This window comes from Nothoprocta perdicaria, unplaced genomic scaffold (genome assembly GCF_003342845.1).
Source record: "Nothoprocta perdicaria isolate Ctin4 unplaced genomic scaffold, notPer1 scaffold_6, whole genome shotgun sequence".
Lineage (NCBI taxonomy): Eukaryota > Metazoa > Chordata > Aves > Tinamiformes > Tinamidae > Nothoprocta > Nothoprocta perdicaria.
The window spans coordinates 9,133,098-9,155,946 of NW_020455865.1; the positions used below are offsets into that span (position 1 = coordinate 9,133,098).

At 49.6% G+C, this 22,849-nt stretch overlaps 1 protein-coding gene across 15 annotated transcripts in view; it reads left to right on the top strand.

The window, feature by feature from the left end:
• Window positions 1–8,449: 8,449 nt before the first annotated feature.
• GRIN1 (glutamate ionotropic receptor NMDA type subunit 1) overlaps window positions 8,450–22,849 on the top strand; it is a 39,322-nt gene continuing 24,922 nt past the window's right edge. For 11 of the 15 annotated variants that reach the window (XM_026049216.1, XM_026049220.1, XM_026049222.1 and 8 more), the window contains exons 1-4: window positions 8,450–8,877; window positions 11,884–12,018; window positions 17,461–17,637; window positions 22,261–22,323. In XM_026049216.1, the coding sequence (XP_025905001.1) occupies window positions 8,620–8,877; window positions 11,884–12,018; window positions 17,461–17,637; window positions 22,261–22,323 (633 nt within the window). In that variant the 5' untranslated portion in view covers window positions 8,450–8,619. The remainder of the gene's footprint in view (window positions 8,878–11,883; window positions 12,019–17,460; window positions 17,638–22,260; window positions 22,324–22,849) is intronic. The other 4 variants (XM_026049221.1, XM_026049227.1, XM_026049218.1 and 1 more) reach the window with 1 other exon arrangement.

Consider the following 22,849-nt stretch of genomic DNA (forward strand, 5'->3'; position numbering starts at 1 on the left):
GCCCGGCCGGCCCCTGCGCCCGCCCCGCTCCGCCCCGCCGCGCGGGCACGAGCGGCGCTGACGGCGGCGGTTGTTGCCCCCCTGCCCGGGCTCCCTGAACTTGCCCCGGGCACAGTCCTGCTCACACGCCGCACTTGGTTCTCAGGGGTTTTCAAGGCGCTTCCCATGAGATCTGCTGCGGAATGCCCTTAAATAATCCCGAAACAAACACACGAAGCTTCCCAGGGACGGTCCTTTTCTGCGTTACTCACTGGTTAGAAGGTAGGAAATAAGGAGTAAATGTTCAGCCACAGTACAGAGGGGGCTCTGCATTTATTTCGGTTTTCAGCATATTCATAGAGCAGCATTCCAAGAGAGACCAATAGACGTCTAAATCATCTGATTAAGATGATGCTAAATTATTTAGCACTGTAAAATGTAAAGCTGACCATGGACTAATGCAAAAGAAAGCCTTACAAGTCTCCCAAGTGACTGGCAAGTGAACGACAGCCTCTCCAAGTAAAATATAATGCATACGAGGAAAACCCACAGGAGAGGGTTAGCTATTACTTAGCATTCACGATGAAATCCAGCATTACTTGACTTGCTCTCTGAATGCATCTACTCACTGCTCCATATTGCCCAGAAAGGCAAAGGCAATGTTAGGAATAATTGGCATTAATGGTTTTTTTTTTTTTTTTTTTTTTTTTTAGCCATGATGATCTAAGTGTATTAGAGAGGCAAGGTCCACGGAGTACAATAATATTTTCTATTAGACAGCTGATATAGTTGGAAAAAGTTGGCAAGTGTTCAGGCATAATAGCCCTGCTTCAAAAATAATTAGGGAAGGAACTGAGAACACAGCAGAAAACATCTGCATGTGGTTGGTCTACTGCATGGTGCATTTATTCTGTAGAAGCTGTTTCACTTGCAGGGTAATAGTATTCCACAGAGCCCTGACTCTGCTAGTAGGGGTCTGTTCTGTGTAGTGAAAAAGCCCTGACACAGGGAAAATCACTTCATTTCTAGATAAGAGGAGAATGTAGTTCGCTTTTCAGTTTCCAAAAGACATGATTAAATAAATACCTTTCATCTCCTTCAAATAAAATGGAAAGAAGTTTAAAGCTATGAATTCAAACATTTCAGTGCATTCTCGCTTTTCCACACTTCCTTCCACATGGCAACTGGAGTAGGACGTAATGGACAAATCACACAACTACAGTATGAGGACAAAACCTTGGAGAATTGCATTCTTGGCCACGGGGATTTGTGATTTTGTAACAGGATCACGCTAGCTGTGTGTTCCTTTTCCAGGAGGCCCACCTTGAGACTGTCTTGTTTTTCAGATGTACCGAGTTGTGAGTACATTAAAGATACCTTAAGGGAAGTGGATGAGGTAAAAACAGTATTTTCTTCAGAAACAATGTTTGTTAGACCTTGTTTCATCATGTTCATCTTTGTTCTTAGACTCGTTTCACATTGAATCAAAAATTGTGCAATCAATCTTTATATCTGTTAATGTTTTATTTTTCTTGCACACATCAATCACACGTGACAGGGAGGCACAGAGCTCGAGGATGCATGTTCACTGTCACATTCTTGGACTTCCAATTTTACATTGGAGTCCTAATCCGCTGACGATGCGTTCTGGGTGTGAGCTGGTGCCCATCCACGCCGCTCCGGAGCCTGCCAGCTGGCCCCTGGGCTGGGCTGCACCAAGTGCTGCAGAGATAATGGTGCCATTTCGGCTCCTGCCTCTACTTGCCGTATTAGCACAACTGGGTCATCTCTGGCTTTATCTTGCTTGTCTGTCATCCTCCAAGGCTATTCCTGATACCTTGTGCCTCACATTCATCATGTTTGGTGTCTTTTAAAAGCCCCCAGGTTTCCAAAAGGTTGGAAAACAACCCTCATTTTTCTGTTTTGCCACAGTAGAGAGCTTTCACAAGGGAGTTGCTTGGCCTGCGGAGATCCTGGAGCTAGTTAAATGTACACAAGAACATGAAAACTTCTCATGAGCAGCATGAAGCCAGGATTAGTCGGATGACCTAAGCAGGGTTCACTGCTTGGCGAGGAGGAACGGATCCACATCAGGTTTGGAGCTGAAGCTCCAGAATTGAAGCAGCCCTGGGGCCCTGGGGAAGGGCTCTTCCCCAGCACTCCGACAGTTGTGCCCAGGCCGAACGTGCATCTCCCAGCAGCCTGGCACGCTCACAAGCGCTGGCCGGGCAGGCTGGGGCAGCAGGGAGCTCCAGGGCAGCAAGGAGCTCAGGCCGTGCCGTGAGGCCCTGGCTGCGGGAGGCAGGAAGCACCAAGGTGCAGGTAAAAAGGCTCTGCTGACATGTGGGCTGTCTCAGCCCAAAGTAGGTTTTAGAGGTGTGATGGTGTGACTTCTTGCTCATTTCTGGGGCTCATCACTGTAAAAACAATATTGAGCCTTCAAGAACACTTGCCTTGGGAGGGGTTACACGTTTCAGAGTGCCACATTTGTTGTTGACCTCTTTTTCTCTTTGCCCTTTTCAGGTTTATCCTAGCCCAAAAAGGTTGGGTTTGCAACAGAGATCTCACTTTCCACTTGACAGGGCACAACAAGCTGGCACTCCTACTATCACTGAAGGCTAGCACCACCTGGATGCTGCTGGGGACTTACAGCCTTTTCGAGGACCTTGTTTGGATGGGAAAGCATCCTTCCCATGGAAACTGGCCCCTTCACTGTGCCTGTAGTCATCCTATCAAAATGGTTGGGCCATCTCCACATATTGCTTGGGGGAGGTGCTGCACAGGCCCACAGCACCCAATCTTGCAACAAACATGACTAAGGATTGCTGGTGCAACCTCAGCCTCTGGTGTCCCTGGAAGAGAGGCCCTGGAATCAAAGGAAGCAAAACTGGGAGTCTTGGATGTCAGCAATATCTCACCAAGCAGGGCAGCCACAACCCAACAGCAAGATTTACCATGTTACTATGGGTATCCTCGCCTGTGTGGTTCTGCTCCTCTCCAGTGGTGCCGAAGGCCCTGAGGTGGGCCTCCTGGCTGAATCTTGTCCTACTTGCTGACAGCAGGAATGGCAATGCGCCTAGCAGGCGTGCTCAGAGAGGAGGACAAGCAGCTGCAGGGTCATGCAGAGACGAGGCAGTGTGTGCTGGAAAGCATGATGGGCTGTGTGGTGGCTGATGTGCAGGCTCTGGGTGCAGAGAGGCTGAAGGGTGACAAAAACCCATCTCCCAGAGTGTGCCATCCCCTGAGCAGCACTGACAGGGAGAGGTCTCCAGGGTTACAAAGCTCCAAAGCTTTACCAAATCCACATCAGCAAAGACAGTGAAGACGTGGGCAATTCTCCCACTGAAGGGAAGAAAAGCAAATATCAGAATCTCAGTGGAGAGCCAGCACTCACTGGAAGTCAAGGCAGGAGCAGCCAGTACTGAGACCTGAGGACATTTCTTCTCCTCCCACCTCAGGCTGCTCTGCATCGTTTACAGCGTGGCTCAGGCCCAAGAGCCAGCATATTCTGAGACAAAGACTGGCTGGAAAGAAGGCTCCCCAGCAGTGATTGCTCTTTCTGAGCACTCCTTTTCAGGTTCAGGTTTGCAGCAGGTCCAGGGAGCTGGAGGTCTCTGAGGATGGATATTCCATCTGCTGAGAGCCTTTTGGGAGCACTGCAGTGAAGGATCATGACGTGCAGGCAGGCAAAGCCCAAGTTTTTTTTTTACTGGGAATGGTTTTCCAGAAGAAAAATGGATTTTTTTGGTCAAAATAAGAGGTTTCCTACAGATAATTCAATACATGAATGCTGTTTTCTGTCAGTAAATTATTCCAGTGGAAATTTCCATGCATTTGCAGGTTATATTTGACTGTGTGATTATGTGCATTCTGTTCCTTATGATTTTGCAGAAGCTGATTCTGTGTTTCTCACCACCTTTGCCTCAGGTCATTGGGATTCTCTGTCCCGTCTTTCCCTCTCTCAGATCATCAGAACAGCTCCTTGCCCCTTTGTTAGCCCTGAGCTAACTGCATCCAACCTGGTAGATGTCCAGCTTCCTTGGATGAAAGCCAAGCGCTGGTGCCTGGTATAACTACTCCTACACCCAGGTAACTCAGTGGTCATTCAACCAATGCAGAACAGCCTGGTGATGGAGGGGGAAGATCTCCTCAAGTCTTTTGACATGCTGTAGGATGCTGCTGCTCTGACTTCTTCATATGATGACAGGGACTGGTGAGGTGATACGCAGTGTGATTGAGAGGGTAGCAGGGCCTCTTTGAGCCCTAGATGTTGTGCCCTTCAGGGAAAGTTAAGCAAACCCACAACGATGCCCACTGGTAGAAGGGCAGCTCTGCGCTGGAGCGGGGAGCCGTGCTGCCTAGCAACTGCACAGACCACATCTGAAATGCAGAGCAGCCTGCGCTAAGTCCTTCTTGGCTGTGAAAGCATTTAGGGAGGGCGTGAGACTGGATTGCAGTCCGTCCCATGTGTCCTTTCCAGGTACCATCTACAGGAGACGGTGAGACAGATTGCAAGGCAGAGTCAGAATGTACAATGGCAGCAGCTCACTTCAAACAACTTGGTCTTTCTTCCACTTAGGTCCCCATCCCATGCTCCTCCCTCAAACAAGTAAAGACTTTGGGTGAGTTGTTCCCCGGGTAGACACAGGACCCTTGCCTGTCACTCTGGCTGGATCACAGAGGTGTGATGGGCACGTGCCTCCCCAGCGTCCCTGCTGCTCGTGCAAATGACATCTCCAACAGGATGAGTGCAGACGAGTGTGCTCCAGGAGGCCAGCGAGGAGGCACAGGCCGCCCTGTGCTGTCTTCTCTCTCCATCATCCCTGACATTGTCTCACCACCACCATGTATCTTGCACTGGGGTTTGCTGCTGTTCTCTGTCCCTTGCCCAAGCCATGTGCTTGTGTTGGTCATGTTGCTGGAGCCATCAACGCCTGGTTTCCTCTGTCTGTAGGTTACAGGACTCTCCTGGACGGCATCTAGATGCCAGAGCAATAGAAACATGAGGGGTGATGAAGCTGAGCGGGAAGCCCTTGTCCAGGCATGCAGAGTGCAGGAGCAGGGAGGATGCAGCACATCTGGAAAGCCTGATTCCAAATCTGCTGCCCCAGCAAACCTACCCAGGCAGTGCTGGAACCGTCCCATAGCAGTGCTCACCAGTGAGGGCACGGGGAAAGAAATAGTTCCTCCAGCTAAAATGATGTAGCAGGACTGCAGGTGAGCAGTGCACTACATGCCTCGCTTGCAGCTCATGGGTGCTTGGGCTGGTTTGGTTGGCAACAGTCATGCATTGGTGTTTGCCGAGTGCTCAGGAATCCTCGGAAAGGATCCACAAAAAAACAGTGATCTGTCATTGCTTCTGCGAAATCCCGGCCAGCATGTTCTGAGGGCTGACTGGCAGATTTTGTTCAACCTTACCTCTTCTATAACGTCATTATATGCTATTCCACAAATATTATCATCAGCAATTGCTTCCAGAGCAACGATAAAAATATTGAGGTATCTATCGTGTCTTAAATCTTGTCATATTTGTAAAGTCTTGGGGCTGTAAGTAAATGCATTACAGGAGTCTGTGTTATGGTCATTCAGTTACTACTATCAATTATGTTTTAACTTCCCCAGAAAAAGAAAGTTTTGGGGTTTTTTTGACAGTTCCATGGTGACTGGCATGAGTCATGTATTCTTATAATTTACAAAATTCCATATTATTTTTTCCACTACTGGGACTTACCCCTTATTACCCCAAGGCAGATGAATTTTTCAGCTGGGATCAGTGCTGCTCCCTTCAAGTCTCCACCTTTTAGGCTGCTTTCCTCTGGCCAAGGGAGGAATTACAGCACTCACAGGGAATAGGGCACCACGCAAACAGAAGCTTGTCCAACTCTCCTGCATCCACAAGGCACTAGCCATAAAGAGCAGGATCATACTAGGCACATGCTAATGTCTTCATTCTCCAGACAACTCTGGTAAGTGCTTGTACCAAACCACGGCTAGGGAGGTTGCCACAGGATGCAAGAAGGCAGCCATAGGAGAAATAAACCCCACCACTATCTGCAGTGTCTTCACAAGGATCAGCTGGTACGTGTGATTGTGTTTGCCACTTACACAGCTTCTACGCTGGGAAAACCCTGCATGCACCCACTGCCTTCAGATGATCAAAGAGCCTGAGGGCACAGCAAGGGTGGAAGTCGTGCAGTGACAACGTCTGTGCTGGCTGCATCTTGCTGCTTCGCTTTGTGATCTAGGCTGTTCCTGATGCCAGGACAACATGGCCCAGTGGGAGGCATGACCTGAGAGGGAAGCAGGCATTTCTCACATCTCTGCAATGGTGCCAGGAATAATAGTGTCTGCAGGAAAAATAACAACAACAAAATGGAGACCCTGAGGAAAGACATTGGCTTCTGCCTTTGATCCCACTGGACAACACAAGAGGGAGTTAGGAAGTGGTGCTCACTTTTCCACCAACAGGTAAATCCAGACTGCAACGTGAGCAAGCTAAATAATGTTTCTAAGCTTGTTGTTTTACTTTCTCTTCTCTGTTAAGTCCTCGGATGTGGCCAGGTCTTGTCTTTATTACTGCACGTTTGCCTTCATACCCTCCAGACTCAGGGGCTGTATGGTTGACCCACTTAGGGGAAAAAAAAAGCACTTGGAAAAAATTGGTTCCCTAAAAACCTAAGGAAAATATATCAAGCAGGTGGAGGAGACACCACAGTCAAATGCGTGACGTGAAAGTACATGGATGCAACTTTGCTTCCCTGCATCCCAGGCCATGTTGGGTGGAGAGAGCCATGCATGAGTACCACAAGATCCTCATCTCTGTCCTTGCATAAGCAGGCATGAAATGGAGGGACTGAAAAGGGTAAAAGGTGCTGGGGTATCTTTATAGAGAGCACAGCAGTGTAGCTCCACACACAGCACTGAGAGAGTTAAGAAGAGATGGGGCCTTCTGCGTCCTCTTGCTGAGTATGTCATAACTGCTATGGGTTCTGTTGCTTTATCCGAGCAAAGGTCCGCAGCTTCTCCGAGTGGGTCTCATACCTAGAAGGGTGCTTTGCAGCACTGTATCCCGTCACATGCTGAGGCTCTGCAGCGTTACACAACAGCCATTTTGCTTCTGCAGCTTCTTCTGAGTGCATGTGGAGAACATGGGACACAGACAAAATGGTTTCCATGGCAACTTGCACTTTCAGAGATGTCAGTGAGAAAATTTGCGTTGGGGGACGCAGAAAAAAAATCTGCTTCAGCTCACGTTGAAAGCTACCACAGAGGTGGGCTGCAGCAATACCCTAGAAATGGCTGATGTAAAAATATCTTGGGTGATTTTTCTTCTGCAGTGCTCAGTCTGCTCTCTTTCTTGGCTGGTGTGCAGAGGGCTGGCTGATGGCATTCGTCCCACGCAGTTAGAAAGCAACACCCTGTAACTATCTGTAATCCTTTTTCTTTTTTTTTTTTTTTTTTCTTTTTTTTTTTTTTCCAGAAAGGTTGAAGCAGCTCTGGAGAGCAAGGTACTGTGCTGTTGGCTTCATTCTTCTGCCCCTGGAACTGGGCAGCTACGACCAAGGAGTGAAAAATCAGTCCTCTTCAGCCATGGAATTGGACTGTCCTCCAGATGTTGGCCATTAGCTGAGGTGACTCCATTTCCTATGGGGGAGGCTAGTGATAGCCTAGAGGTAGACTGATAAAGGGAATCCTGAGATGTCTCTTCATCAGAGAAATAGGCAGGAAAAAATTCCAGGAATGACAGAGTGAACTTTATAGAGGAAAATGGTGTTTTCCTATGTTGAGGTAATAGCTGCAAGAGTGATGTCTCTATGCAGAGAGTCAGAGCAAAGACAAGGAATGAGGTGAGTGACTCATAAGCCTCTGATCAAGAGGTGTGTTGGCCAAGGGAGAGTTCCTCCAACACTGGAGTGAACAGAGACCCAGATGATGTTCATGTAACAGACAGCTCTTCCCATCCAGGGCTGGGAAGGTGTGTTATTCCGAGATGCCACATAAATGGGAATACATTTTTTTTTTCTGGAAAAAATCTCAGCTCAGCTGAAGCCCAGTGCACATATGTCTCCCAAATTAACAGGGCTTCACAAGCCTGAATGGGCTTGTGAAGAGCACTGCAGCTGGAAAGATGAAAAGGGAGGAGCTGGGCACCCAGGAGATGCTCCCCGTTTGTTCCCCATGGTGGCCGGAGGCTGAGGCACCCCTGAGCTCTGCCCACCGCAACCTGCGGCCCCACGGACACTCCCTGGAGGTGCCGGAGCCGCTGCCCGTCCCCGGAGCCCCCGAGGTCGCTGGCGGCTCCCCGGGGCGGCGCTCCCAGGGGGTCTGCCCCGCAGCCGCCCGGGGGCAGGGGCAGGAAGGGGGGCAGCCCCCCTGGCAGCCGTGGCCGCCGCAGCCGGCGGGGGCAGCGCGGCGGGCGGAGCGGGAGGGCTCTGCGGCGGCGGGAGGAGCCGCGGCGGGCGGAGCGGTGCGGAGCGGAGCGGTGCGGAGCGGCGCGGAGCTTCAGCACCAGGGAGAGCGCCCCGCTCCGCTCCGCGCCGCGCCGCGCCGCGCCGGGCCGCCCCATGGGGCCGAGGTGAGCGGCGCGGGCGGCCCCGGTGCGCGGGCGGCGGAGCCCGGCGGGCTCCGGGCCGCCCGTGGATGAGCACCATGCGGCTGCTGCTGCTCGCCCTGCTCTTCTCGTCGTCCTTCGCGCGCGCCGGCTGCGACCCCAAGATCGTCAACATCGGCGCGGTGCTGAGCACCAAGAAGCACGAGCAGATCTTCCGCGAGGCCGTGAACCAGGCCAACAAGCGGCACGGCACCTGGAAGCTCCAGCTCAATGCCACCTCCGTCACGCACAAGCCCAACGCCATCCAGATGGCTCTCTCCGTTTGCGAGGACCTCATCTCCGGCCAGGTACTCCCGGGCCAGGGCCCTCCCCCCACCCCTGCTCCCCTTCCAACCCACCCTCCACCTCCCCCCAGGCCCCTACAGCCACCCCGACAACCCTTGGGGACCCCGAGGCCCCGCTGTGGCTGGGAGGGCATTGAGCCACAACCTGGGTGGTCGCAGCACCCTCGTCTGCCCCTGTCCTGGGGTCTCGGAGTGCGGTGGGCTGCGGATGAGGGGTCTCCTGCCCCGGCGGCCCCAGGCACCGCTGGCTTCTGCCTGCATTGCAGCCTTTATGTAAGAGCAGCAGGGCTGCACAGGCACGCACAGCCTTGCACACGCACAGGGAGACGCATGCCACCCCACGCCTGCACACGCTGTGGGCGCCCACGGGCACGCTTGCAGCCCCATGGGTGCATACGCATTACACGCTAGCACACAGCACCAGGGCACACGCAGCACTCTGTGTGCACACCTGATTCGCACGCACTGCGCACACACATGGAGGGCAGCGTGGATGTGCACGCACCCCAGGGCACGCTCCTATTGCCGTGGGCAAGCACAGAGGCACGCGCCGCTGCCCACATGTGCACCATGGGCACACATGCATCGCTGTGCAAATGTGGGCACACGCACACTCCACTGCCCATGGACACCCAGGCCACTGTGGGATCACGCTGCCACACACGCATGCACGTACCTGCAGGCAGGCACTGCAGCACGCTCTGCATGCACGTTTTGCTGCATCCACCCACAGTGCTGCTCGCGCGAGAAGCGCACCCAGCACACTGCATGCACACACGCAGCATCAGGCACACACACGCACATGCCTTTGGAGGCTTATATTTGAGTGACTGGGCACCAAAGCTGCACACGCACCCATCACATCAGCCACGCACACAGCACCATTACACCCCACAAACAGCATCACACACTGCCCAAGGCAGATGCACAAGCACACACCAGTGCAAGCACATCAGCCGGAATCCACCTTTCCCTGGGCAACGGGTACAACCCAGGTGCTCAGGATGCTGCAAGCCTCTGCGCTGGATACCCTGATGCCTAGTCCTGCCATTTCCCTTGTGAGTGCTCTGGCTGCTGCCCTCAGCTAACCAGCCCTGTTCTGCCTGGACTGAGCAGAAAGGCACGTACCAACTTACACACACCTCAAACAGATGTCTGTGCTTATGTACAGACACATGCACAAACACAAAGTGTGTAAAAACACGTCCCGCGCAGACCCATGCCCAGCAACACACACCTGGGCACCCGCGTATGGCACTCACACTGGCACCGAGGGGGAAGGGAGCTGCGGGGCCGGAGGTGCAGAGCAGTGCAAAGCTGACACGTTCACAGATCAGCTTCCTAATGTCAAGATGAAGGATGCTTGGAGTGATCCCCAGGGATGCCAGCAGAGCCAGGCAGGAAGCACAGAGCAACCTGTAAAAGATATTTGGTGCCTGTCTGGGAACAGAGAGACGTCTCAGTCGGGTGAGGAGTCACGGCTGGGATGAGGCTTCATTTAAGTCACCTAGCTAATCTGTATCTATGTGTCCATGCCCCCTCGAAGGCCTTGCCCCAATGACAAACCTTGCAAGGCCCTGGGCTGGGCAGGGGAGCTGCACTCATGGGCCACCGTGCTGGTGACAGGACGTGTGGCCTCCTGCTCCACTCGAGTCCTGCCCTGGGAGAGGGACAGGAGCAGCCACCTCTGCCATGTCCTAGGATGACACCCAACAGCATAAAGGGGATTGTGGGTCCCACTTTCAGGGGGTCAGGGTGCTACAGGGTGGATCTGCCTTCCTGGTGGGCAGGGAGCCTCCCAGCCCCGCCGTGCTTGCCCTGGGCGGCCGCAGTCCTGCTCCGTGCCCGCTCGCGGGCACCCAGTGCGAGCAGGGGGCAGAGCGCAGCCTGGAAGCCCCGCGAGCGAAATGGCTCCTCTCCATCAGCGGCCGTGCCTCAACACAGAGCTCTTGTCCCCGCACAGTCTCCAGCCTCTCCCTCCTGCTTCCAGCTCCCTGCCCCAATTCGCATCCCCCTGGTCTCCGTGCAGAGATGCACTCTGCCCTCCTGCTCCTCCTGGCTCTGCTTGCCCCAACCCCGCCAAATGCTGCTTTCTCCTCTCCTTCCACCACTCTCCTTCCCCATTCCCTCATGCCAGGCACGGGTGCCACACTGAAGACTTCTCCTCCCGACCCCCCATACCCTTTAGGTGGTCTCTCCCAGCCCCTTTGTGAATGCTTCTTGCCTTCTCTCATGGTAAGACCTCCAACACCCACCCCCTGCTCTCTCAGCACCCTCTGCTTTCTCTCATCTACTGCCAGGCAGTACCACCCCCTTTCCAACCCAGCACTCGAGTCCTCCTTCAGGTGCTTTTCATCCTTCTCTCCTGTCTTAGCAAATTGTCCTCCAGCCTCGCTGCAGAGTCCTGGGGATTGGGCAGATTTTGGAGGAGGGAAGAAACGTTAATTCCTCCTTGATAGCAAATCAGCAAATCCCTTGCCCAGATTTACCCCAGCTGCCCGAGAGCTGATGATCCTCCCTCTTTGCCCTCTGCCTCCCTGGCTTTCTGATTTCTGGGCATATTCAGGGCCAGATGGCTGGTTTGCTCCATGGCTCTGCACTCTTTCTGCTGCCCAGAGTCCCAGCTGACCATTTTGTTTGTAATAGTCCTCAGAGGGGAATTACAACCGAGTATTAAATGTGTGGTTAAAGAAATCGCATTACACAGTGTGACTGTAAGGGAGATGTTTCCCTTTAATCTGTAATCCATGAAAGTTATTAGTTTAGCAAGGCAGAGCAATGCTGAGCAGAGCCCCGGCCTCGGAGCGGGCTGCAGGCCACGGCAGCAAGCAGCACCATCGCTGAGCCCTGCTCGCCAGCGCCGCTGCCACCGGCCCCTTCCGAGCATCCGAGCAATCTTCTCATGCCAACACGGGGCTGTTCAACATTGCAGAAAAGAAAAGGAAAATCACACTCGATGGCCACTGTGCTCCTGTGAAATAATGTTTGTGTGTGTATCCTGTCCTGCAGGTCTATGCAATATTAGTTAGTCACCCTCCTGCTCCAAACGATCACCTAACACCAACACCCGTATCATACACAGCTGGCTTCTACAGGATCCCTGTCATTGGTCTGACAACACGCATGTCTATATATTCTGATAAGGTAATGATGCATGTTTCTACTATAGTATCTCATACATGTGGTGTGAATCAAAAGTGACCATCAGGAGGGTTAATGATGTCTTTACTAGCCGGCCTATCTATATGTCTGTATGTCCATCCATCCATCCGTCCGTCCGTCCATCCACCCTCTCCAGTTAAATCTACAGCTCCCTCTCCTTCTCTTGCATTCCCTCGTACACCATTTTTTTTCACAGCTGTCAGTGGTGACCTACATAGTGCTGGATGATTTCTGCAGCATTTCTCTCTCAGGCTGCTGGACTCATTGCTCTTCAGCCAAATCAAATGTATGAACTAGCTCCTGCCCAGCTCACTAGTGATATCTGGAGCATCCTGAGTGCTCCCCAGATGGGGAGAAGGTGCAGAAGGATCCTAGTGATGCCTGTACATTAGGCAGGAGCTCTCTGGGATTTGAAGGTGATTTAGTTAATTTTACCTTCTGCGTTTATATCAATTTGGTAGAGGAGAAAACAGAATTGACTACTAAATTATCACAAGGCTTTAAATGACATTCATTCTGGCCAGCACTGAAGAAAGAGGTTCAAATTCCAAGTGCCCAAACTAGTATCTGTGTGCATGGAAGGAGGGGTGGAGGTCAGGCTGCATGAGGTCCTGCTCTGTACAGAGCTGCTTCCTGACAGGTTGGTGGGCAATGCCCTGGTCTATGTGCTGAGACACTGCCAAGACTGCCTCTTCCACTGAATGCTCTCAGCTAACGGCAGATCTTGCAAAGACTCTTCTTGGTTAGCAAAAGCAAGGAGAGCAGCTCATCAGGACCAGGCTATTCACACATCATTACAGCCCTCCTCTTAGGCAGCCTACGTGGAGAATTTTCTCCAGGTGCCTAAGCTTAGTGACTGCAATCAGACCTGTTTCAAAGAACATCTTGGGAAAATGTGAGTATTCACAAATGCAAATGTTCAGTGCAAAAATAGTCATCCTGCCTACGTGCTAAATGAAGCCAGATTTCAGGAGGTGCAGAGCAGCAGCTTCCCAGAGACCCTGGCAGCAGGACTTCCCTGCCGGAGCAGCAGCTAGTCACGGTATCTCCCAGCAGGTAGAGCCGCAGGAGAACAGCCAGCGAGCAGTGGCCATGGCAGTCACAGACGTGGTGGCTGGCGTGGGCTGGGCACCCTGGCATGCCCTGTCAGGCTTCTGTCGGGTGCTGTTCTAAGGGCAAGGAATGATAATTGAGCTGGCAAACCACAGGAGAGGAGCAGCAGAAGGCAAAATCAGCAGTGGGGATTTGGCTCATGCCAGGAAGGGATAGATCTGATCAGTGATGCCGCTGAAGGGGACCCTGTCACCCTGCACATGCTGCAGGGGCGAAGGGTATCCGCACAGTTATCAGTTTAGTTCCTCTGCAGCCAAGCTAAAGCAGATTAGGTGCCATTTCCACAGCAAGAGCTTGTGCTGCGTGTGCCACGCTCACCCTGAGGGGGTACAGAGTCTCCCATTCACTCCCCACTTCAGCTGTTGGGGTTTTTTTTTTCCACATTAAAAATATATTTTCAGCAAAAATGACTCTGAAGAAAAAAAAAAAACACAAAAAAAACCCCAACTGTCTTTCAGATGTGGAGGAGCACCTCACTGTGGTGGTGGGGAGATGCCTCCCACTGAACATTGATGGATGTTTGGCAGGTGCAGAACTGCAGGGTGCACTCACCCCGTGGGGACTTGGCAGGCAGGCCATCTGTCTGCACCCAGCGTGTCTCAGTCCTCTGAGCATCCCTGCCATGCAGGTCTCCTATGCAGCCTCCAAGCCCGCAAGGCAGCCAGCGGCTTGAGGGCTTTGAGCTCCCTACAGAAAGGGAAATTGCAGGCAGATGCTGGGGCAAAAGCAAGCACTGAGTGAGGAGAGGAGCAGGATGCAAGGACATTGAACAGTGGTCCAGCAGGAGCTGGGAGGCACAGCACAGGTGGAAGTGGAGCACAGAGTGGACCTACCCACAGACAGGTCCAAGCAGAAGAAGAGTCTGCTGCTTGTTCCCTTTCGTTACCTCAAGGGCAAAGGACTGGGGTGGACCTGGCAAATCAGACCAGCAAAGACCTGTGTGGACAGGATGGTGTAAGGACCCTGTGCAGGACAGGGTAGGACCTGATGGTTCAACACCTGGCAATCCATCTGAATCCCTTTTTGGCTTTTCATGATTAGTTTATTTATTTCTTTCTTTTTTAATTCAGGAAATTATATCTTTCATTTTAGTTTCTATGGAAACAAGCTGTAAGATTACATTGCGCGTGCCCTTGATTGCTTTTGAACGCACCAGACAATTTTAGCTAAATTTCACAGAGGGCTGAGGTTTCAAAGTCAATTATGGTATTCCTAAATCTGGGCTGCCAGGGGGTGGAAAGGCATGGACTCCCACACAGACAGGTTTGTCTGGTATCTTTTGATGCTCTCAGAGCATCTCCAGCCAAGCACAGCAGTCCATGACTTGTGGCCAGTCTTTCAGTGAAGGGACCTAAGGGAAACGGGTTACTACTCCCAGTATTCAAAGAACTGCTTGTTCTAGAAACAGGACTGCAACTGCGAAGCTGAACATTCAGGCCTGGCAGCCTTTGTTTTGTCTCTTTGTAAATAAATCCTATAAAATGACTCAGGGTTTTTTTTTTTTTTGTCCAAGATCCTCACCTCATTCAGCACAGTCCTGGGATAAATCAGCCTGTAGAGTGAAGGGGTATCTGAAATCAGCTGACTGGTGAACACCACTGTGATGCCATCACAGCCGAGAGCCTTTCGTGGCATCCATACGAGTTAAGCACTGCAAAAAGTCAGGCTCTGACCCAACTTTCTGGTGAACCATGACGGTACACCAGAAGGATCAAGGCAGACTTTATTTCTCTGTCTTTCTTCTACATGTTTATCTTGGGATAATTTGCATCTCCATGCTTTTCCAAAGAGATCTTGTAGAAACTTACTAATATTTTAAAAAGATGAAATCACATCGAGAGTCACCTGCATCCACTTTGAAGTCTGCATTCAGCTTCAAATAATACTTTCTTTTGTAGAGAAAAAGTTAAGTGAAGAAGTAGAGGATGAGCCCTAGGGTTTCAGTAGAAGATATCTGGATCTTACAAAAAGCTGTTCTTCAATTCAGATTTGCATTTCTAAGCTAGATTGCTGTGAGTGATTTCCACACTCACATTCCAGCAGTTTCAGTAAGCAGCAGGAATACTCAGACAAGAACAAATGATGGGAAGCCTCCAAAGTGTCTCACTAGGTGAATTGTTCATTTGAAATTGGGAACATTTTTGCTGCATGCCTGATCTGCTCAAATTTAAAGCACTTGTAGCAGTTTCAGGGACAGTGTTAGACGAGCATTTCAACTGAAATTAATTAATGGTGCTGATTATCTCACAGACATGGAAGTAAAAACATGGATTGTTAAAGCAAGCTGTCGACAAGCAACTTCCCTGAGAATTTCTTTTTCTCCAAACTTAGGTACATAGAGTTAGGACTTTCAGGAAGCCGGGATCAGTTTAAGCAGCATTTTGACAGATATTGGAAGCAAGCTTGTTGAGAAATTAGAATGTAGTTACATGCAGTATACTGAAATTTCAAAGCTGATTTCATTTCAAAGAGAGTGAAGTTATCTTGAGTTTCATTTTCAAGTTTTCTAGCCTATAAAAGCTTTCTGGTATTTTTATATCTAATTGTTAGATATTCTACTCTTCTTCTATTTCTTTTGTCTGATTTTTCTTCGCTTTCCTCCATTTCCTTAAAGCAGTTAAAAATACTCAGGGACAGGGGAAATGACAAGTGTGGGCGTTCCTGTTGAGGATCATGGTGCATGAGTCATCGGAGCTGCCCCTGCCCACCAGGGGAGAGAACCAGGCCCTTCTCTGGTGGCACTGGCCTAAGCTCTTTCAGGGATCTGCCTCAGGAGGAGCTGGGCTGGACCTGCCTGGGCCTGGTCTACTGCCTGCAAAGAGGGGCTGAACAACAGTCAGGTGGAGACCACATTTGTTCTTCCCACTGTTTGTCCCCCTAAGGTTTTCCCTCATCCTGTAGACTAATATTGGGCTTATAGGACAATATTTCTTCTGTTCTTCACATAACTGGGAATGTTGGTATCATTCACACACAATTGCTCTTCAGTGGCTCTTGTTAAATCTCTCCTGACTTGTTTCCACATTAAATTAAACAACCGCAGTTTTCTCAGACCCCTGCAATTTGGAAATACTTCTGCTGCTGCCTCAGTGCCTCTATTGTTTCTGTGTTTTAGGAAAAAGTGGCAGAGCCAACCAGATATCCCAGGTAAGGGTAGAGCATTAAGAGATGTAGCCAGGACAGGAGTTAAGTATTATTTTCTGTATGCTCCATAATTTGCTTTAACTTTCTCACAATGCTGTATGGGAGGAAAAGCTGATGTCTCCATTCCTCCATATGGTTCCACAGCAAATGAAACAATTTTTTTTTCCCCCCCTCTTCTATTATGAATTACTGTCGCCTAGTCAGAACATTCATAATCGGTGCTGGATCAGGTCCTTGGATAGTTAGTTCGGGACTAGCCCATTTTGATCCAGAGGACCATCTCAGCCCATAAAAAGAAAAATATTGTGTTGTCCATCTTCCTGGCCTTTTCTGTTTAGACCTCCACCTCCCTCCAGAATAACCCATTCTTTTTTTCAAGCAGCATCCATGCTGAGTCTAAGCACTTTAGTTTTCTAATATTTGACTCCAGGGCCTTCTGGAAAAGCTGCGTTTTTTGAAACCTTTGTGTCAGCTTCAACTTTTGGTTCAATTACTCCCCAAAGAGTACTGCGCGTAATTATGCTGGAATTGCTATTGCTCAATCATCCAACCATAATGATGTCTTTAACCAAATCAGATAGGTTAGCGGGGGCACGAGTCCAGAGCTGTGTCTCTTGCTGTGTGCTGCTGTGGAACATGCTGACCTAGAAAAAGCTAAACAGCACATTGCAAAACTAATTTCTGAACTTCTCTCATGGCAAAAATCTATCATATACCTATCATATACCTGCAACTGATCTTTATTGTTCTCCGAATTGTTTTTCTTTTTCATGTCCATAGTCATGAACATGTATACTCAATAATATTTTCAAATATTCAGAAAAAAAAAAGGCTATATTTGCACTGAATATTTCTGACAGTTTATTCCCGCATGGGCTTTTCTCCACCATTTATTTATTTGCTACAAGGCAAAAAATCCTTTCTCCCATGTACTGGATTAACCACAGAAAAGTAGGAAAACAGCAAGTATCTGCTTCTCAGTCAAAGGAAAGTGTTGATTCCAGACATTAGCTAAAGGTTTGCCATTAAGAAGGCTGCCAAAAATTGCTGCTCTATGTCTTTGGGGGCTTAGTGACCCCCACCCTGTCTATGTGAACCTGCCTTTTGAGATGTGCGTTGGCAGATGACCCACACTAGTCTATGTTTAGCTCTTGTTCTTCTTTGCAGAGCATCCACCTGTCCTTTTTGCGCACAGTCCCACCGTATTCTCACCAGGCCAATGTCTGGTTTGAGATGATGAGAGTCTTCAACTGGAATCACGTCATTCTGATAGTCAGTGACGACCACGAAGGTCGTGCTGCACAAAAGAAGCTGGAGACCCTCTTGGAGGAGAGAGAATCCAAGGTCAGTCTCTAAATATTGTCTTGTAACTTTGTTTAAGCAACAACAACAAAACTAGAAGTCTCGGGCTGTTGTATGTATGTAGATTTCTGTATGTAAAACACCTTTTCTTTCCATTGTAACATGGCTAACATGCTTAAAGCATCAACAGTGTCTGACTAGTACCTGACAGAACTTTGTACTTTATTCATTTCACTTGCTTTGCCATGGTCAAAATCTCCTACATGTAAATCGACTACAAAATGAAGGGAAGGATAACCTGGAGCTCTGCAAATACCTCGCCCAAGATTCCCACCTAAGGAGAGGACCAGTCGCTCAGCTTAGGGATGCACCTGCCCCACTTGCAGCCAGCCAGGAGTGAGTCCATACCCAGCAATGCCAAACCAATCCAGAAAAACAGCTTCCGAATTGGCTAACTGGAGCTCACCTTAGAGGCTAAGGAGGACCAAGGGTAGCTGGCACATTGATGCACAGAGGTATAATACACCCTCTCTATAAAGCTGTCAGCTCTGAGACCGTAGGTTGATGCCCCAGTTCCCATCTCCATTGAAACCCACGCTGAACGCTGCCTTCCTGACGCCCCATGCTGTTATGAGAGGGCAGTTGCGGCTCGCGAGAGCAGCTTTATCGAGGAGGTGCCCTGCACCTGCGTTCAGGAGCACTCAGAGGAAGAGGGAGACAGGGGAGGTCTCTGAACCTACTAGATATTGGGCAGGAGAGCCTTAGACCTGCTACCATTGAGTATAGAACCGAGCCAGTGTTCAGGCAATTCATGGAAAAACAAGATAAGGAGCCATTTGGCTACAAAGGTTCAAAGGCAAGTACTTATCTGGAAAACAAGGAATCACCTCCCACCCCAAGGGTAAAAGGAATGTCCCTGAACACCTCTTGTCCCCACTGGGTCCCAGGGCAAGGCTAGTTGCCCTTCAGGTGAGCAGTGCCTGAACCTATCTCCCATTTCTCCAGCAGTTTCAGTGCAGGACACTCATGCCTGACTGCTACCTCTTGGGTCATAGAGAGGGACCCCAACATGTCTTGGTCCAGCCCTTCCAGCTGTCATTTGCTAGGTCAGTTGCTGAAGAGATGTAGCTGTAGACTTGTGCTTCAGTCCAGGGATGGCTGAGAGACCAGTCCGTCTCTGCTCTTCTTGATCTGTTGTCAAGCCACTGAAGAAACCACTGGCATGGGGGTGGGGGCTGGCACAAAGAATACTGACCAACAGGCTTTTAGATTTTGGCACTGGACTTGGAGAATTTTCACCCTCACTGCAATCTGGGCCATCATGAGACAATGGTGTGCAGCCCACCACTGAGGGATCCTCCCAGCCCTACAACGTGGACGTGGCAGCTTCTTGTTGAGCTGCTGCAGCCTGACGTATCTCTCCTTCCCCAAGGAGAGCTGTGGAAGTGTGGCTCCTGCTGCAAGCCTTTCATCCCTTTTCTTCCATCTTTTGATTTCTACATTCTGCATATCTTGCAGCTGCCCTTTTACTGCTCCCTCTCTACACCTCCACTCACTGCAATGCCTGGTCCCAAGAACATGGTATAATTTTTCTTCAATCTGCCCATCATATATGAAAGCTATAGAGATCTGGGGTCTGAAAGAAGGGAAGAGAGGATCTGTCCTCAGATCTGCCGTGTATTCACACAGAATCTATGACATGTCTTGATGTATCCTGGCAGTCATTTGGTCATTTCAGATGTCCTGACTGTCCTCTAGATTGGGATCTGTGCTCCCTGATGGTAGGTCACTTCATCTTCTCTTTGGGATCTGCCATAACATCTTGTTTCTCTTTCCTTTGAGTTTATTCTGGTCAAATTGGCTGATCCAGCTGATCTGGAAGGTGGAATTCATCAGGTCTTCCATCCTATTTCTCAGTCCATTCTGCTAATTGCTCTTTTAATCATTGGTGTACTGATTCCTCTTCATGTCCTGAAGCTGTATCCTGGTCCCATTCCCAGTATCCTCAAGAACAGCCTGGGCCCTGGTGAGAGACCAGCTAGAGAGTTGCTCTTGCCCTGTTCAAGGCTTGGATCACAGCCCCTCAGGACGCTGGGTCTCTGTCGTGAGTCAGAAGATCACCTGACCACCTAAACCCTTAGACTCTGCTTGTCTCCTAGGTGCCTCCTGGGGTCCATGCAGTCTGTGGGTGGTCCTCAGCCACCACCGTATGGATTTATGGCTTAAACATGTGCTCAGAGCCCAACACTCAGACCAAGATGGCCTGTTCAATCACATCCCACACGCTAGCCATGTTTTAAACCTGTCTACAGTAACTATCAGTCTGAGGTTGCTGCTTCACACGTGGTTGAGTGGTATAGCTCTGTCAACTTACACTGAGCAGGCCCATGATCGCACAAACACTCCTTGGATTCATTAGGAAGTGCTGTGAAAAGAGGAGTTGGTTGAAAACCAGAGGTGGCTGGTCCCTTCCTCTGGGACACTGGTGTTTGTGCAAGCTATAATTATTAAGTGAATGCTACAGAATATTACGGAAAGTGAATTTTGAATTGAATCTGTTGTTGTCTGTGTCAAGCATGAGCTAAGGAAGACTAGATCAGCAAGTAGCAGGAAAGTGCTATGGGGTCCTATATTCCCCACCAGTGGAAAGAGAAGAAGCATTACCGGCCTAATTCTGCCAATAGGGATGGGGACAGGGAAAGGCAGAGACATGTGATCAGGTCCAGCTATGATGGACCCCAAATTTGCACACCTAATTTGAATCATTTTGCTGACCAGCTTGGTTTGAGGTGCCAGCACATACAGAGCACATGAAGTCATTTGTGGTTGCAGAATCCAAGGTGGGTGACAGTTTTTTGCTAAATTGCTGGTGCCTGGGGAAGAACGGCCAATATCTCTTCATTAGAGGAGATTATTCACACTCTCCTGCTGCTGTGAAGCTGCTCTCCTCTGTTGTGGTACTTTTCTATGTCTCACTGTGATCTGAGGAGTCTCTAAGAAGCAGTCACAGAAATTCCTACCATGGACATCACCTGAAGTGAAGGCAGACCTGGGCTTGCAGTAAATTTTGCCTCTTCATATTCTTTTCCTTGTAAGGATCCAACTTTTTAGAAATAAAAAGGCTGCCCGACTCTGTACAAGGAGCGATGGGTAAAGAGGGAAGAGGAAGTATGACATGGCTGCACTGAGCCCTTCAAACAAAGGCACAGGCATGAGACCTGGAGAAACGTCCTGCTGAAGATTGGCCCGAGTGCTCAGGAGGAGGCGAGCTATTTAGTTTGGAGACCAAGATGCAGAGATAAACCCCAGCCACCTAAGGAACAACCTAGGAAAAGTGGAAACCTTATGTGTTGGGGATGCAAGGCCTCAGATTCCTGGCTGGGGACAGCTGCCATTATTATAAAATGCCGCAAAACGGGGATTGGAATAGAAGCACGTCACATCCACCCTACACACAATGCAGGCACATCCAGCTGGGGTGATAAGGGGCTAGAGGAAGAGCTTGGACTATGTACCATCAAAGATTGATCCAAGTCCATTTTGATTCTCTGTGAACAACTGGGGGGATGTTTTTGGCATGAGGATGCTGGCTGCTCTCAGAATGATTCACTGTGCCCTGTGCATGTTACTGGGCAGGTAAGGTTTCAGAAAGCAGAAGGTGCCCTCCTTCAGCATGCTGCCTAGTGGAGAGCAAACCTCTAAAAGCAGGTCTCATGACTCCCACTCCGTTGGGACTGAACACTGAGACAGAGCAGCAGAAGAAGCTCAGGGAAGAGAGAGGTGGACAAGGCATCTCTCTGCCCTGGTCCATTTATCTGCAGGATCAGTCCACGCTGTGCCACCTGCCCATAGTCTGGGTGTGATACTCCAGCTGGCAGCATGGAGACCACTGAGCAGTGAACCCACAGCAATGCCTAGGGTTGGGTCATGGGCACCACGGTGTCCAAAAACTGCATCTTCCAAGGCCACCTGTGTGCTGCAGAGCCACAAGGTGCTCTGTAGCCTATCCCTAGGCCCTCCCCAAGCACCAGGTAAAAGCTGTCACCTCATGATCTCCATTGCTTCATATTGCCGAGATCTGAAGCAAGGTTTTCTTTTCTCTTTTGCATGGCAATACAGGTCCAAAATGCTGCTCTCTCCCTGAGAGAGGTGAGAAGTTCAGCTGAGACACTTCACTTGCTGTGAACTTCCTTAGGGTGAACAGTTCTGTAATGATAAGAGTGATCACAGTAATACTAATACTCTTAATGGTAACAGTCTGCATTTATCCAGCACTTGCTGTACACAACATTGTGTCCTCTACTTCCACAGTAATTCCACGGAATGCCCACCATTTAGGCCCTTAGAGATGCTTAGATTGTTTCTGACTTTAAGACTTAAAATTTCTTGCGGAAGAATTCCCCAGCCCCACAAGGGAAGTACAACTGCATCGCAAGAGCTGTGACACTCAGGCTTGCTCTGATACGGCTTTGCACCATGACGCTCCCGTGCGAGCTGAGGCACTCTCTCCTCATAGTGGTTTTTGCGAGCTCCAGCGTTATAGAGACCCTTTAGCAAACAGTGGAGGAGGAGGTGGATGTTGGATTGCTTTACTACACGTCATTTTCAACTGTTTATAATATTCTTCTGTGTCTACATATTTTCTCTGTGCACATTATTCATCAGAGTAAAAAAAGGAACTATGAAAACCTCGACCAACTTTCCTATGACAACAAGCGAGGACCCAAGGTATATATGCATGGAAATGCACGCCGCCCACCAACCTAACTAGCAAATGAAAAATAGCCACAGCCACCAGAAAAATAAAAAAGAAAAAAAAAAAAAAAGAGAAAGAGAAAAAAAAAAGAAAAGAAAAGAGAGAAAAAAAAGATCCATGACTATGTTTCTTGGTAGCACGTTTTTATGTTGAGATAGTTTGGTTTGGACTTGAGAATGGAAACTTAGCCAGCTGACCCTGGAAGGATTTCTTTTTGAAACATGCATGTGAACCAGTAATTAACTTGCAAGTTTTTTTTTTTGAAAAGTTGAACCAACCCCCTTTCCTCCCCAAAGGAAACGGTTCCTTGGTGTAAGTTGCTCACTTTTACTCCCAAAGGTTAACCCTGTGCAATATGTTTTTTTTTTTCATTTCCCATGTTTTTGAAAAACAACACTCGTTTGAGTTTTCAATTGCATTTCAAAGCCTTTTTCTCTTTCCTGTACAATGCACGCCTCTTTTTGGGTCTTGATTGACTTCAGTTTGCATGCACAGTGC